Raw genomic sequence first — 13,903 nt, 5'->3', positions numbered from 1 at the left:
CAGGGGGTGGGATAAGGCTGCTCGGGGTGCACGGCACAGGCCTGGGGAAGGGCTAGGAGACCTCCCAACACTCCTGTGGGAGATGCTGGTGGCTTCTCCACCTCATCAGGTGTGGAATAACCACCTCCATGGGGTGGGGGATATTGGAAGGGGCTGGAATGGTCATCTCCATGGAGTGGGAGTGCTGGAAGGGGCTGGAATGACCACCTCTGTGGGGCGGGGGATGTTGGGGGTGCCCCAGGGCACAGGGATTTGGGTCACCAGGGATTTGGAGCTTGGTCATGGCTGTAATCCTTCCAGTGCTCCCAGGCTGAGCCTGTGGGACCATGTGGCTGCTCTGGATGTTCAACAAAACAAACCCAGCCTGGAAATGAAGGTTGTGCAGGGCTGAGCATCTCCTGGAGCCAGGAATGAAACAGCAGAGTGAGGAAAGGAGCTCTGGGCACAGAACATTCTGGGGAGCTGTAAAAGACACTGCAACAGCCATGCCCAGTGTGCGCCCTGCAGGGCAAAGAGCTGCTTCAATAAATAGAAAAAAACCTGAAGTGACCAAGATCAGCATTTCTTTGCCCGAAAGTGTTTGGGCTTGCAGTTCTTGGCACCTTCTCAGCTGAAGGTGAAAAAAACCAAATCCACAGAGCAGCAGCAACCTCCTCCCTCCCTGCCCTTGCTCAGGTGCTCGTGGCATGACTAAAGCTCTGTCCCAGGCCAGGGGAGCAGGTTTGGGATCCAGAGGGCAGGACAGCTCCAGCCAGGGCACCCCCGTGATCCCAGCCCAGGCTGCTCCAGGCAATTAAAATCAGGTTGTACACCCAGAGCAGGTATTTTGCAACCAGGTGAGTCGTTCCCGTGGTGGAAAAAGCTTTGCAGGGACACGCACTCCCAGAACCCCCCCCACCCCTGGCAGGGCAGGGAAAGTCTGGCTCCAAGAAATAAAGGCACAGGACACCGGGGCTGGGTGGCTGCTCACATTCTCCTTTATTGTTCACACCACACACCTTCCCCTTAGCACTTGACTGCAGGGATTTGCTTAAAAAAAACCACACACACCCCCACAGCTTGGCGCAGCTGTGCCACAACCAGCTGAGCACGGGCATTTTTGAAGAGACTTATTTTACTCCCCCCGCCCCCAACCTTTATTTTTCTTTCACGTGTGGTCAAGTGTCATCACTTCCAAACCAGACAAATAAGTTAAAAAAAAGATACTATTAAAAAAAAAAAAAAACAAACAAACAACAACAACAAAAAAACCCCACCCAACACAAACAAAAAAAAAAAACAACCCTCCCTGTGGCTTTGGGAATGTGCCAGGAGCTCCCACACCAGCTGCACTCAGGGAAATGCTTTTTTTTTTTTGTGTGTGTGTGTTTTCAGTTTTGTTTGAAAAGGACAGTATTTCTCATGTGTATTTTTTTCTTTAATATACTACAGCCTGAAATTCAGTGCAATAGATACAACTACAGTGCAGAACTATACAAAAGTCATCCTAACCATGTACAAGCTTTTTTTTCTTAGTTGCTATAGAAACTATAACCTTTTTCTGTACCTTTTGTATACATTATACAGTGTGAATATACTCCAAGAATATTTACAGTACTTGGCTTGTCAAATCAGAAATGCTATAACTTAAATGTCTACTATTAACAACCATTGAACAAAAATATATATAATATAAATATCTTCCAGTCTATACACAGAGCAGGAAACGGCTGTATCCATGCAGTGCTGGATTTTGGTGACTCCCAGGATGGGGGTGGTGATGGAGGGGGATGTTGTCGTGTGCGGCTGCCGCTGGCGCTTCACTGTCGGGCAAATATTGCCGAGATTAATCCCAAAATTCAACAAGAACACATCCCCCTCCCATTTTCCCCTCCCAGCTGGAATTCAGGCGAAAGGAGAGGAGCCTGCGGCAAGGGATTGACCTTTCCAACCGATCCATCCGGACGGCTCCGTCCTCCACGCTGCCCCGGGCGGGAGGTCCCCGTCCACGAACCCACTGCGGGGCTTGAAATCAAGGAGACTTTAAAAAATGACTCATTTTCTTGGTAGTTTTTTTTTAAAAAAATATTAGATTTAGTCAATTTATGTGATTTTTTTCCTCTATGATTAGAATGTTAAAAAATAAGTTTCCAGCTTTTAAAAAACTTCCTCTATGTGATTTTCTGTTAAATAACTATTGCGTCGTTAATAAAAAACAGGGAATTGCCCTCCTGCTGGTGGAGGCTGCATGGCTGGGTTTATAAAACACCTATTGGCTTTGAAATCTTAGACGCAAAACCAGCTAAAAAATAAAATAAAAATCATTTCTAGCAGAAAAAAAAATTATAATAAAATAGGTCAGTCTGTCCCCAATAAACCACTGGGGGAGGCTGGAGAAGGGGCATCGGAGCTGGACCCCCCCCACTCCCTCCTGCCTGGGGTCTGTACAAAGTGTTTTAAAAAGTCCCCCCAGATTCGGGGGGCCGTGGTGCCGGGGGTCCCGGTTACACCTGCGAGTCAGCGCCCAGGCTGTGGAACTCGTCCGGGGTCTTGTCGCTCTGGCCAGCCCCACCCTGCCGGAAGCCCGAGGCAATCTCGTCGAAGGTCCGGCCTTTGGTCTCCGGCACCTTGAAGTAGGTGAAGATGAAGAAGAGCACGAGCAGCACCGTGAAGATGATGAAGACGTAGGAGCCGCAGAGTTGCTGGGATTGAAGGGAAAGGGGGACATGAGTGCATGGATGGAGGTCACAGAATCATGGAGTTGTTGAGGCTGGAAAAGCCTGCCAAGATCAAGTCCAACCACCAACCCAGCACTGCCAGATCCACCCCTAACCCATGTCCCCAAATGCCACATCCACATGTTTTTGAGCACTTCCAGGGATTGTGACTCCACCACCTCCCTGACCACCCTTTTCATGAAGAAATTTTCTCAATATCCAATCTAAACCTCCCCTGGCACAGCTTGGGGACCTTTCCTCTCCTCCTGTCCCTTGTTTCCTGGGAGCAGAGCCTGACTCCTGCCAGGTGCCCCCTCCTGTCAGGGAGTTGTGGAGAACCAGAAGGTCCCCCTTGAGCCTCCTTTTCTCCAGGTGGAGCCCCACCAGTTCCCTCAGCTGCTCCTGGTGCTCCAGCCCCTTCCCCAGCCCTGTTCCCCTCTCTGGACTCAGAGCGATGGGCCATGGCTGAAGGATCAGCTGGTACCACCCTGCCCACACCTGCCATGGCCATCCAAGACCCAGGTCCTCCTTTCAAGGAACATCTCAAGTTTCATAAGGAACACTGAGTCCAGTTCCAGCTCAAGTCCTCCTTCCCAAGGGACCTTAACCCAACCAAGCCACCTCAGCCCAGGTTTTAGGACTCAAGGATGTGGCCCTGGAATTCAACACTGGGATCCAGCAGCAGGATTTGGCACCAAGATCTGACACCAGGACACCACACCAAAATCTGGCAACGTGATCCAGCACCAGGAACCAGCAACCAGACCCGGGATTTGGATTTGGCAGCAGGGTCCAGCAATGGGATCCTGCACTGAAGTCTGGCATGGGGATCCAGCTGGACACTCTTTCCATCCCTGATCCAGAACTGGGATCTGGATCCACCCTGAACCAACACAGCCTCAAAGGGTGGGACTGAGACTCCCCTGGAGGATTCCTGGGATCCCCTGGGACTCCCAGATTCCTGTATCCCCAGTCACATCCCCCCGTCCCCCAGTATTCCAGCTGTGATTACCTCAATGTACTGGAAGCCCATTCCCACAATGAAGTTGGAGGTCCAGTTGGAGAGCCCAGCCACGGCGAAAGCAGCGGGACGGGGGCCTTGGCTGAACAGCTCTGCTACGATGAACCATGGGATGGGGCCTGGGCCGATCTCAAAGAAGGCCACAAACCCAAAGATGGCCACAATGCTGAGGTAGGACATCCAGGGCATTTGGTCCTAGGCCAAGGGAAAGGGAGAAGATCAGTGCCATGAAGGGAACACGTCACCTGGACACCTCAGCTGGTGCTGGCAGAGGAGCCATGAGCTGGAAACTGGAATTCTGGGAGCTCAGGAGAGATGTGACAATGGGAACTGAGTGCTCAGCCATCACCTCAAGGAGGAATAAGTCATTCCTCCACTCCAACCATCCCTCTTCAACCTCCTCCTCCTCCTCCCAGCCTCCCCAGCACTCACCAGCAGTGTGAGGGCGATGGTCATGAGAATGGCACATCCAGCCATCCCTGCCAGCCCGATGAGGTGCAGGGTCCTGCGCCCGGCTCGCTCCACCACGAACAGCTGTGGGATGGACATGGCCCATCAGCACCTCTCCAGCTTGCAGGAAAGGCCCCTTCTCCCACCTTCCCTGGAGAGACCCTGGGAGGCCCCAAAACTCACTGAGACCACGGTGAAGGCTGTGTTCACCACACCAGAGCCAATGGTGGCGTAGACAGGCTGCTCCACCCCCGACTTCTCAAAGATGCTGGTGGAGTAGTAGAAGACCTACAAAGGGCAGGGAGGTGCCACAAGTCAGGTCCTGGAGCTCTGGGTGAACCAAGCCGACCCCTGGCATTCAGATCCCACCCAGACTCACCGCATTGATCCCTGAAAGCTGCTGGGAGAGCTGCAGGACAATGGCGATGAGGATGGGCTGGCGGTACATGGGTGAGCGGAACAGCTCCATGATGGTGACCTTCTTCTCCCTCATCATCTGCCGGCTCTCCTCCTTCATCTCCTGCAGGTCGCTGCTCACGTCCGTTGTGCCCCGCAGCTTCTTGAGGACTGAGAAGGAGAGGTGGGGTCAGGAGATGCCGAGGACCCTCCGGAGTGCCAGGATGGGCCCTGTGGAGGAGTCACTCACCACTCTTAGCTTTGTTCTCCTCGTTGCGGTTGATGAGCAGGAACCGGGGGCTCTCGGGGGCAAAGGGCAGGATGATGCACTGTAGCAGGGCAGGAACGAAGATGAAGCCCAGCAGCAGTGGCCAGAGAGAGTCGTTTCCCATGATCAAGTCCAAACCAAACACCTGAGGAGGAGAAGAGGGATTGAGCCACCCAACCCAGCTGGAAGAGTCCTGGTTGGACACAACTCTGCAATTCATGGTGCACTCCAAGCTGGGACATCCATTGGAGGGACTCCTCTGCTGCTTCCAGGTGGCCAACAGATGTCAACATCCTGATGCTGCCCATCCCAAACCTTCAGATCCCACAGCAACCCTGCTCCTGCTGAGCTCCAGTTCCACCCCTCCCATCCCAGCTCCACCTGAAAGGCTGTGCAGATCCACAGCACCTCATCCCTGCAGGCCCTGACGAGTGTCAGGATCAAAAAAAAGGGGGAACACCCCCCCCCCCCCCAAAACATTCTCCAGTGCTCACCTGTGCAATGAGGATGCCCAGGACAATGCCAAGCTGGTGGAAGGTCCCCAAGGCCCCCCGCAGGGCAGTGGGGGACACCTCACCCACGTACATGGGCACGAAACCCGTGGTGAGGCCAGAGTAGAGGCCGATGATGAAGCGGCCAAGGATGAGCATCTCAAAGGAAAAAGCCATCTTGGAGAAGCCCATGAGGACAGCTGACACAAAGGCTAGAATGTTGGACATCAGCATGGAATTGCGTCTGGAGAGGGATGGAGGAGAGAGATGAGGAACACCAGGAGAACCCAAACATCAGCCCTTGGCAGTCCTGGAATGCCAGGGTGGGGTGAGGCAGCACAACCTCCCCACTGAGTGATCCACCAGGGATCCAGCAGGCTCAGAGCTCACCTTCCAAAGCGATTGACAAAGAGACCCACAGAGAAGGAGCCAATCATGCCCCCGACAGAGAAGATGGCAACAGAGAGGGACCAGAGCGTGGTAAGGGTGGCAGGGCTGATGGGCTCCTGGTATCGGTACAGCCACGTGCGGTTGTAGAAATCCTCAATCACCTGGAAAACAAGGAGAGAAACCAAACCACGCATCAAACCCGCCCCCGCTTCAGCCATGCCACCAGAGGGACGAGTCCCCGCGGCCACCGCGGCTCACAAGACAATGCGTCACCATCACCAGAGCCGCCGGTCGAGGCTCGACTCCAGCCCAAGGGAGGGAACCTGCTGGGATACGTGGGGGAAATGCAGCCAGACGGGTTCTGGACTCACCCTGCCCGGAGAGGGAGAGACTGCGCTGCCAAAACTCGCCGGGCGGGCACGGGGAGGTCACGCTGCTCCCCAGGGCAGGGCAGGAGGCAGAGATGTGCCAGCCCCGCAGAGGAAGGGAAGGAACACAGGGCAGTTCCCATCCCCTTGGATACTCCCGGAGCTGGATTTCCAGGTTTTTTTCCCCCCAAGAATTCCATAACACACAATCTCTGCCATGGTTCTGCAGGACTGTGATGCCAACACCCAACACAGGCCTTGGTTTTAAACACTAAGAACAGCCTGGTTTGTGAATTTTAGGAGGTTTTATATAAATTTTTGATGATTTTATATAAGTTTGGTATATTTTTATACACAAAAAGTATACACTTATATACAAAATATATACATTTATATGCATTTTGTACACTTTTAATGTATTTTTAAAGCCAGCCCATCACTGGTAGCTTCACCAACTTCCCGTCCCTGCCCATGGCTGGGAAATGGCCTAAATGACCCTTTAAAGGTCCCTTCCAACCCAAATCCTTCATAATACCATGATTTAAGGGTCAGTCATCCCCAAACCACCAAAGCAAAGGGCTCCATAACACCCCACCAACCCAAGTTGGAAGGAGCAGAAATTGCAGAGATTCCCTGCTCTGCTGGGCCTCAGGTGGCTCCAAGATTCTGCTGTTCTGAAGGGTTCCACTCCCAATTCACTGTTTACACCATCGTGCTTCACTTTCCACTTTTCCCATCCATCCAAGCCCAAACAGGAGCCCTGGCAGAGACAGCACAAGAAATTCACACTGCACCGGATACAAGTCCCAGTAGTATTATTTTTCTGAGTTGTTCCTTTTCCAAAGGAAAAAGAAAACCATTAGAGTTGCCATATTTAAGTGATTTTGTTCCCTTCTGTTTCACCTGGAGGTTTGGATGCTTTTCCCCCTTTTCCCAACATCCCCAAAATAAATAATTGATTGGATTATTGGAGAAGTTTGGGCTGGCTCAGGCTCTCAGTAGAGCCAGGGGATCTCTGAAAATAACACCCCCTCCTGCCCCCTTCCTCCTGAAAAAAGGGATGCTTTGAAGAGTCCAATATTTTTTGGGGCAGAGGAAGGGATGAAAAATGGGTTTAAAGGGAGATGGGTGAAAAAAAAAATTGTTGTCCCTAAAACTGGGGCTTTTCCCCCCCTTTTCAGCTGAGTATTGTGATGCATCCCCATCCTGCAGTTCCATGAATCCCAATACCAGTGCAATCCTGTGCTTGGATGCATCTCAGTGCATCCCCATGCCAACTCTGCATCCCTGTGCATCCTCATCCCGACCTTTCACTCCAGTTTATCCCAGTGCATCCCCATCCTGTGCCCCAGTTTATCCCAATGCACCCCCATTCCAATGCATTCCAGTCCTGCACAGTAACGTGTCCCTACCCAAAACCCACACTTTATGTGTCCCCATTCTTAAAGCTGGGATGACCCCCTGTGTCCAGCACATCCTGCTGCTCAGGACGACCCTCATCCCATCTGCCTTCATGCTCCCACATGGAGCATCCCAAATCCTTCCACCCAACACAGGTGACTTGTCCTGCACCACGTGACTCCTCCTGGCCTGAGCCCCAGGGATTCATACCCAAAATCATGAGGAAAACTGTGGCAACACCCATCAGGAGAGTCTGGATTTGCTGGGGACTGCGGGCACAGGAGCTCAGTGCCATGGGAAGCTCACAGCTGATCCCTGCCCATGTCACCCAGAGCAGCCAGCTGTGAGAGGATGAAGAGAAATCCTTCAGTCCAGGGAAACTCCTGGGATGGGCTCTGACCAGGGTGGTGATCACAGCATTCCTGCTTCCCACAGTGCCAGAGCTTGGGAAAATGAGGACAGATGCCAGGGAGCAGCTCCTCAGTGCAATCCCAGGGATTTCCCAGCTCCAACGGTTCAAACACTGCTCCATTGCCCGTCTCCCAGGCACGGTGCTTAGGGCCACCCAAGAGTGAACATGCCCAACATCAGACCAGTCCACGTGAAAGCAAGGAGGCATCAGGATATTTTAGGAGGTTGATGCCTTCAGCAGCGCCCTGCAGGTTCTGGGTGGGAGCTGCAGCCTCCAGCCACAGAAACTGAAGTGCGGGATTCAATAACAGATAATGCAACACCTCGAACAAATTCCTGTTTTTTTTCCTCTTGCCACACTGATGGGGCCTGGGGAATTTTTCCACGGGGTCTTCTCTCCCATGAGGAGTTTTCCCAGTGTTTGAGGCAACATTCCAGAGCCATCCACTGGGATGGGATTAAACTCTGGCTGCTGGATTCTGCCCTGGTGGGTTGAATTCTTTGGGGTGGTGACACTTGGGGCTCCCGCCAGAGCCCAGGCTGTCCCTCCACACCTTATCCCAGCACAAGAGCTGTGCCCAGGGAACACCTGGGCACGTACCACATGGGAAGTCTGAGATAATTTTCCAAGTCTTTAACACCTCAAACAGACACCAAATTTGGGAAAAGTCATGTGGCCATTTTCCATGGCCCACGGGTATCTACCAGCAGCTGGAGGGTCCTGGCATTACATTAGGGGAGAAGCCAACACCTCCTTCGCTCCATTCCCCTTACAGCACTTCCCAGCAAACCCCCTCTCCTCCCGGGATGTTGTGCCGGGATGCAAAACTCGGAGGTAGGGGCTCTCTGTCCGGAGCAGCCACTTGGGATGACTCAAACCTTAATTAACTACCAAACCTTCACTAAGAGCCGAGGTTAAAAGTTCCACAGGCCACACCCAGAGAGCATCCTGCAGGCACTGCTGGGATTTTTCCCAGCAAAAATGCCAAGCAAGGAGGAAACAAATTCTCCCGGGAAGGCTGGAGCTAAATAACTCCCTCTCAAATCCCATTACAGCCCTAAGCTGCCTAGCGGGATGTACTATTTTAGCCAGGCTGGCAGCGGAGGCTGGTTTGTTTTCGGACACGGGGCAGGGGGAGGTGTGGAATTTTGCGACAGAGGGGCTGGAATTTCCCTCCGGAGGGCTCTGGGAGCACTCACCTTCTGCGGGGCATTGATGACGCCGGTGTTGTATCCAAACTGGAGGGAGCCCAGCACCGCTCCTCCCACAGCCAGCATCAGGCGAGCTGTCATCTGCCAGAAAACACGGAAAAGGGGTTAAATCTGGGATCCCCGCAGCCCTGTCTCCCCCACCGGATCGATCCCAGGGTGCTGCACGGGATGCTGGGAAGGCGGCGAGTACGAATATTCAGGATAAAAGAGAAAACTCACTTTTTTTGGTGCTGAGGGGGAAAAATAATAATAAAAATGTCATTTTGGGAGTTAAAAAAACCCCATGGTTTGGGGGATTCCAGGAATTTCGGCCCTGGAGTGGGCCGGAGGTGTTATCTGGGCTCCAAGGGTCCCCTCGGAGGCTCCACATGAGCATTGGGCTCCGGGCCAGCGCCGGCCGCTCCCGGGACACGGCGGAGCCTCCGTGCGCTCCCGGCCGAGGATGCTCCGGGAATCTGTCACTAACAAAGGTTTTCCATCACAGTCTAATTAAGAGTCGCTGAGCAAAATCCTGGTTAGCTGGCAAAGCCTTCCCAGGCCTCCTCTTCCTCCTGCCTGAGCTGGAGCAACAATCAGAGCCTTGTTTGGGAGCAGGGTCAGGGCAGGCCAGCGCTTGGGCCACCTTCGTTAGAGGCCCAATTATCCCAAGCAGGAGATTTTCCCGGCACTAGAACCAGGATCCGACATTCCCACTTAATCAGCTTTGGGATGAGCCACGTGAAATTTATAAACCCCTTAATTTGAGGGGGCGGGGGGGGGGGGGTGGTCCTCCCTAAGTACCAACATGTCACACCCCAAGGATGCTTCCATGGGGTCTTGGATTAATATTCCCAAGGGATCGATGTCTCAGATCCCATCTAAATGAGGAGGGGTGACTCCAATTTCCCCACCAAAAGGATATTTTTTGTATTTAAGAACCGTTTTTCTCTTTTAATAATGGAATTAATGCTGCTCCCTGACCTTGCCACTCCGGCCACCACCTCCCTCCGCGTGAAAGTTCCCAGGGAAAAAGCAGAGGGAATGAAGCCAGGCCCCTTAATGAAGCTCATTAATTAGGCTTGGCCCCAACACAACTAATCAGGGAGGTTCTGGCACTTGGATTTGGTCGGTGCTTCAGAATAAATCCACCCCAAGGAGAAAACGCCGCAGTTGGGAGGGCACAAACAGGCTGGGAAGTTGGTGGTATCCCAAAAAAACACAGAAAAAGCCCCAAAAACACCACAATTCTAACTGTGACCTTATCCATCCCCCAAAAACCTAGGATGGGAATGCTGAAAGCACCTGTTGCTTGGGGAAACCTTATTAAAAAATGAGGGATTTTGGAGATTTGAGTGGACTGGGGGGGAATTGGGAGGTTTTGGGGTGGGGTGATTTTCCTTTGCTTTTCGGGGATCACCCTGATTTGTTTGGGTCCTGATTTTGCCTTTTCCTGGCTAAAGGGCACCCCGGGAGCTGCCAGGCGCTCCCCTAGGTAGGGCGAGCACAGGTGAGTCATGGCTGCAAAGATGAGGATGCGGCAGCCGGATGAACTTTGCTCCAGGAAGGTGAGAGGTAACAACACCTTGATGCTCCCACACCAGCCACTACCCAAAAAAAGAAAAAAAAATTACATTCATTTTTCCATTTTAACATTTAGAAAAAGAGAACTTTTCATGGCTACTAAAAAAGAAAATAAAAAAGATTTTTGGATTAAATTCCAGAACAAAAACCTTGTATTTTGATTAAATTCCAGCAGTTTGAAGAGATGAAAGGGTAAAACTGGCAGGAAAATTGCTTTTTGGAGGCTATTCCCGAGTAGGGTCAGGGTGAGTCAGCTCCTGCCGCTCCCTTCCCTGTTCCAAACACGCTGCCCGGCTCCGATCCGGGAGCCTTTCGGCTTGAACGTCGCCATTAAAGGCAAGTTTGGGGGGAAAAAAATAATTAAATAAATGAAAAAGTAGATTCTGCTTTGCCCAGGCAGTTCCTGCCAAACCCCACGTGGGGCTGTGGGGAGATTTTTTAACTCCTTGCAGGAAAAACAGCTTTATCAGGAATTTTGGGACAAATTCCCTCTTATTTCCAAAAAATAAACTTACTTAAGCCCGACTAGACCCCAAACTCCAGGCTTTATCCCTAATAATTCCTCTATGTTATAGGAAAGCCAGAATTTTAATGAATTTAGAGTGTTTGTTTTCTTCTTAGCTGCTTCCTGCTTCCTCCCCAGCTCCAACACGGAAGCCAGGACACTCCGAGGAAGATCGGGGTGGAGGGGTGACAGGGCCCCCCCAGACCTGCTGCCTTGGGCTTTACAACTATTTTTAACCCTTTTTTTTTTTATCCTCCAGCCTGGAAAGACTTTGGGATACAGACCACCTCATGGATCAAGGGAATGAATAATCCCTTTAAAAGCAAAATAATAATAATACTGAAATATTAATACAAAGATATTAAAAGAGTGGCCCAGCAGGGAATTCCAACTTTTTTCACTCCAGTATGGAGGATTTTGGGATGCTGCTGCTTCATGGAAAAAGGGAATTCATAATTCCTTCAAAATAGTATTAAAAAAAAAAAAAGTGTCCCAGAAGGGAATTTGAACTTTTTTTACTCCAGTGCAGAAGGATTTGGGCAATTTTAGGATGCTGATTGTTTCACGGATCAAGTGAATTAATAATTTCTTTAAAAGCAAATTAGCAATAACATGAAAAAAAGAGGTCCCAGGAGGATATACCATTTTTTTTTTACTCCACCATGGAGGGTTTGGGGATGCTGCTGCCTCATGAAACACAGAAATTACTTATTCCTTTAAAACAATATTTTTTTAAAAAGAGTCTTAGGAGGGAATTCAAATTCTTTTTTCACTCTGTCATGGAGGATTTTGGGATGCTATCTGTCCTATGGAGCAAGAAAAAATAGTAATTCCTTAAAAATCAAAAAAAATAGTTAAAAAAGGGGGTCCCACAAGGGAATTTTGGGAAAATCCACATGACAAAGACACCATTAAAATGATCCATGAGGATTTAAGCAGCAGCCCAGAGGCTGCTCCCGAGTGCTCCCAACCAGGGGTGGAAGAGGGGATGTGGGGAGTGGGTGCAGCCTCTTGCACACTCATTTGCACATTCCTGGGAGCGAGGGCACATGGACAACACAGCTGCAGCTGCCTCCCAACACGGGAAAAACTCGCACCCCCACCGAAAACTGGAAAAAATCCACTCCAAACCCACAGGAGGGGACTTAAACCCAGAGAATTTGGGGGTCACACTGGCACTGTGGGGACGGGGTGGGATTTGGGTTGTGGGAGAGAACCGGGGGGATGGGAAGAAGCATCGGAGTGGCGGAATGTGATTTTTTTATTTATTTTTCTTCCCTACTTAAAGGTCATCCAGGGACGGCGACACGATCCCGGCGAGTTTTGCAACTGCGACAAGCATGGGAGACGTTTTTGCATGGTATGAGCTGGAAAATACACACGGAATGTGCAACAAAAAAAACCAAAAAAACCATCCTGGGTTAATAATATTAATTATTAAATTTCAAGGGGATTGGGGGTGGGAGTTAGTCCCCCACCTCCCAACCGCCAGCTGCTTCCATGAAAAATCCGGTTTTTTTCCATGCAAAACACACTCTGGATGGAAGTGTTGCCCATCAGCGCTCGGCAAATCAGCCCTGCGATTAATTACCTTTACAAAAATTAATCATTTCTAACCCAAATCCATCCAAGGCGGGGAGTTACAGAGCTGGAAAAGCAGCGGGAACGCGACTCCGACTCCATTCGGGAAGCCAGGAGTTAAAGTGCGTCGGATTTGGGTATGAGACCAAATTTGTATTTAATTCCTGCCCCCATCACCGCGCTGCCGGCCGGCACGTTCCCGGCTCCCACCCCCAATCCCACCACTCATCCTGGAAAACAGGCGCTGCGGGCGAGCCGGCTCGGAACAAAATCATTTAAAATTAGGAGATACATATACAGAGATTGATATAGATCCATTAAATTTAAGAAAATTGTGTAGTTCATGTTTAATGGGGGGGGGGGGGGGGGGGGGGAAAGGGGGGGTAAAATACCAAGGGAGATCGTTCCCGTCACATCTTTAATTAGGATAAAATAACGATTTGGGGGGTTATTACACTTCGTGCCGCCACGCAGCCAATTTCTAAACACATCCCCCCGATCCCTCACCCCCCAAAAAACCACTTGGATTTATCCCAGCCGTTCCCAGATGGGAATGTTTGGGAGGACGGGAATGTTTTGGTGGTTGGGATGAAGCAAATGGGGGTTGATAACAGTGACCTGCTGGAATTAACCACCAGGATCGTTTTGGGCTTTAACCCCCCCCCAATTAATTGTAAATCAATTAATTTGGGATGGGGAGGGTGTTGGGGGATCCCGGCCGCTGCCGAGCGGCCGGGCGAGCTCAGAGCATTTAATAACTCACAGTTTGGGATAAATTAATAGGAATTGGGTCAGGAGCTCCAGGCGGGATGTGCCCAGCTGAGCCCCAACACTGCGTGGATCCGGAGGGTCCCGGCGGGGTCATCCCAACCTCGCACCCCCCAAAAGCCACCTCGGCCCTTGCCGGGCTCTGGGGCCACCTCCCCCAAAATAGGGTCAAAAGGGACAGTTTTGGGTCGCTCCCTCGCGGTTCCGCATTTCGGGGGGGAGCCCAAAAGTGGCTGCCGAGCGCGCTACGAGACGCTGAGCCGGCATCAGCCGCTCTTTCGGGAGCGGCTCCACTCAGGTTTAGGGTAAAAAATAACGCAAAAAGGTGTTCGCGGCTGGCGGCGACAGCCGCGCGTGTACGGGGGCGGCGGGGCCGCGCGCGGGG

General features: G+C 51.5%; 1 protein-coding gene across 2 annotated transcripts; it reads right to left on the bottom strand.

Annotated features, from left to right (window-relative positions):
• Window positions 1–955: 955 nt before the first annotated feature.
• On the bottom strand, window positions 956–9,213 carry SLC2A1 (solute carrier family 2 member 1). Of its 2 annotated transcripts, XM_042022221.1 has the most exons (10): window positions 9,093–9,213; window positions 5,713–5,873; window positions 5,326–5,566; window positions 4,814–4,976; window positions 4,547–4,734; window positions 4,351–4,455; window positions 4,150–4,251; window positions 3,709–3,912; window positions 2,490–2,681; window positions 956–1,802 (listed from the first exon to the last, which is right to left on the bottom strand). In XM_042022221.1, the coding sequence occupies exons 1-10, from the start codon at window positions 9,183–9,185 to the stop codon at window positions 1,800–1,802; spliced, it is 1,452 nt and encodes a 483-aa protein (XP_041878155.1). In that variant the 5' UTR covers window positions 9,186–9,213; the 3' UTR covers window positions 956–1,799. The 2 variants fall into 2 exon arrangements, with proteins under 2 accessions (XP_041878155.1, XP_041878154.1); XM_042022220.1 differs by having other exon boundaries at window positions 956–2,681.
• Between the last annotated feature and the right edge of the window lie 4,690 nt (window positions 9,214–13,903).

This window comes from Corvus kubaryi, unplaced genomic scaffold (assembly GCF_017639235.1).
Source record: "Corvus kubaryi isolate FWS band 111438036 unplaced genomic scaffold, C.kubaryi_AGA036_p1.0 37189, whole genome shotgun sequence".
Classification (NCBI taxonomy): Eukaryota; Metazoa; Chordata; class Aves; order Passeriformes; family Corvidae; genus Corvus; species Corvus kubaryi.
This window is presented reverse-complemented; position numbering and strand designations above follow the sequence as displayed.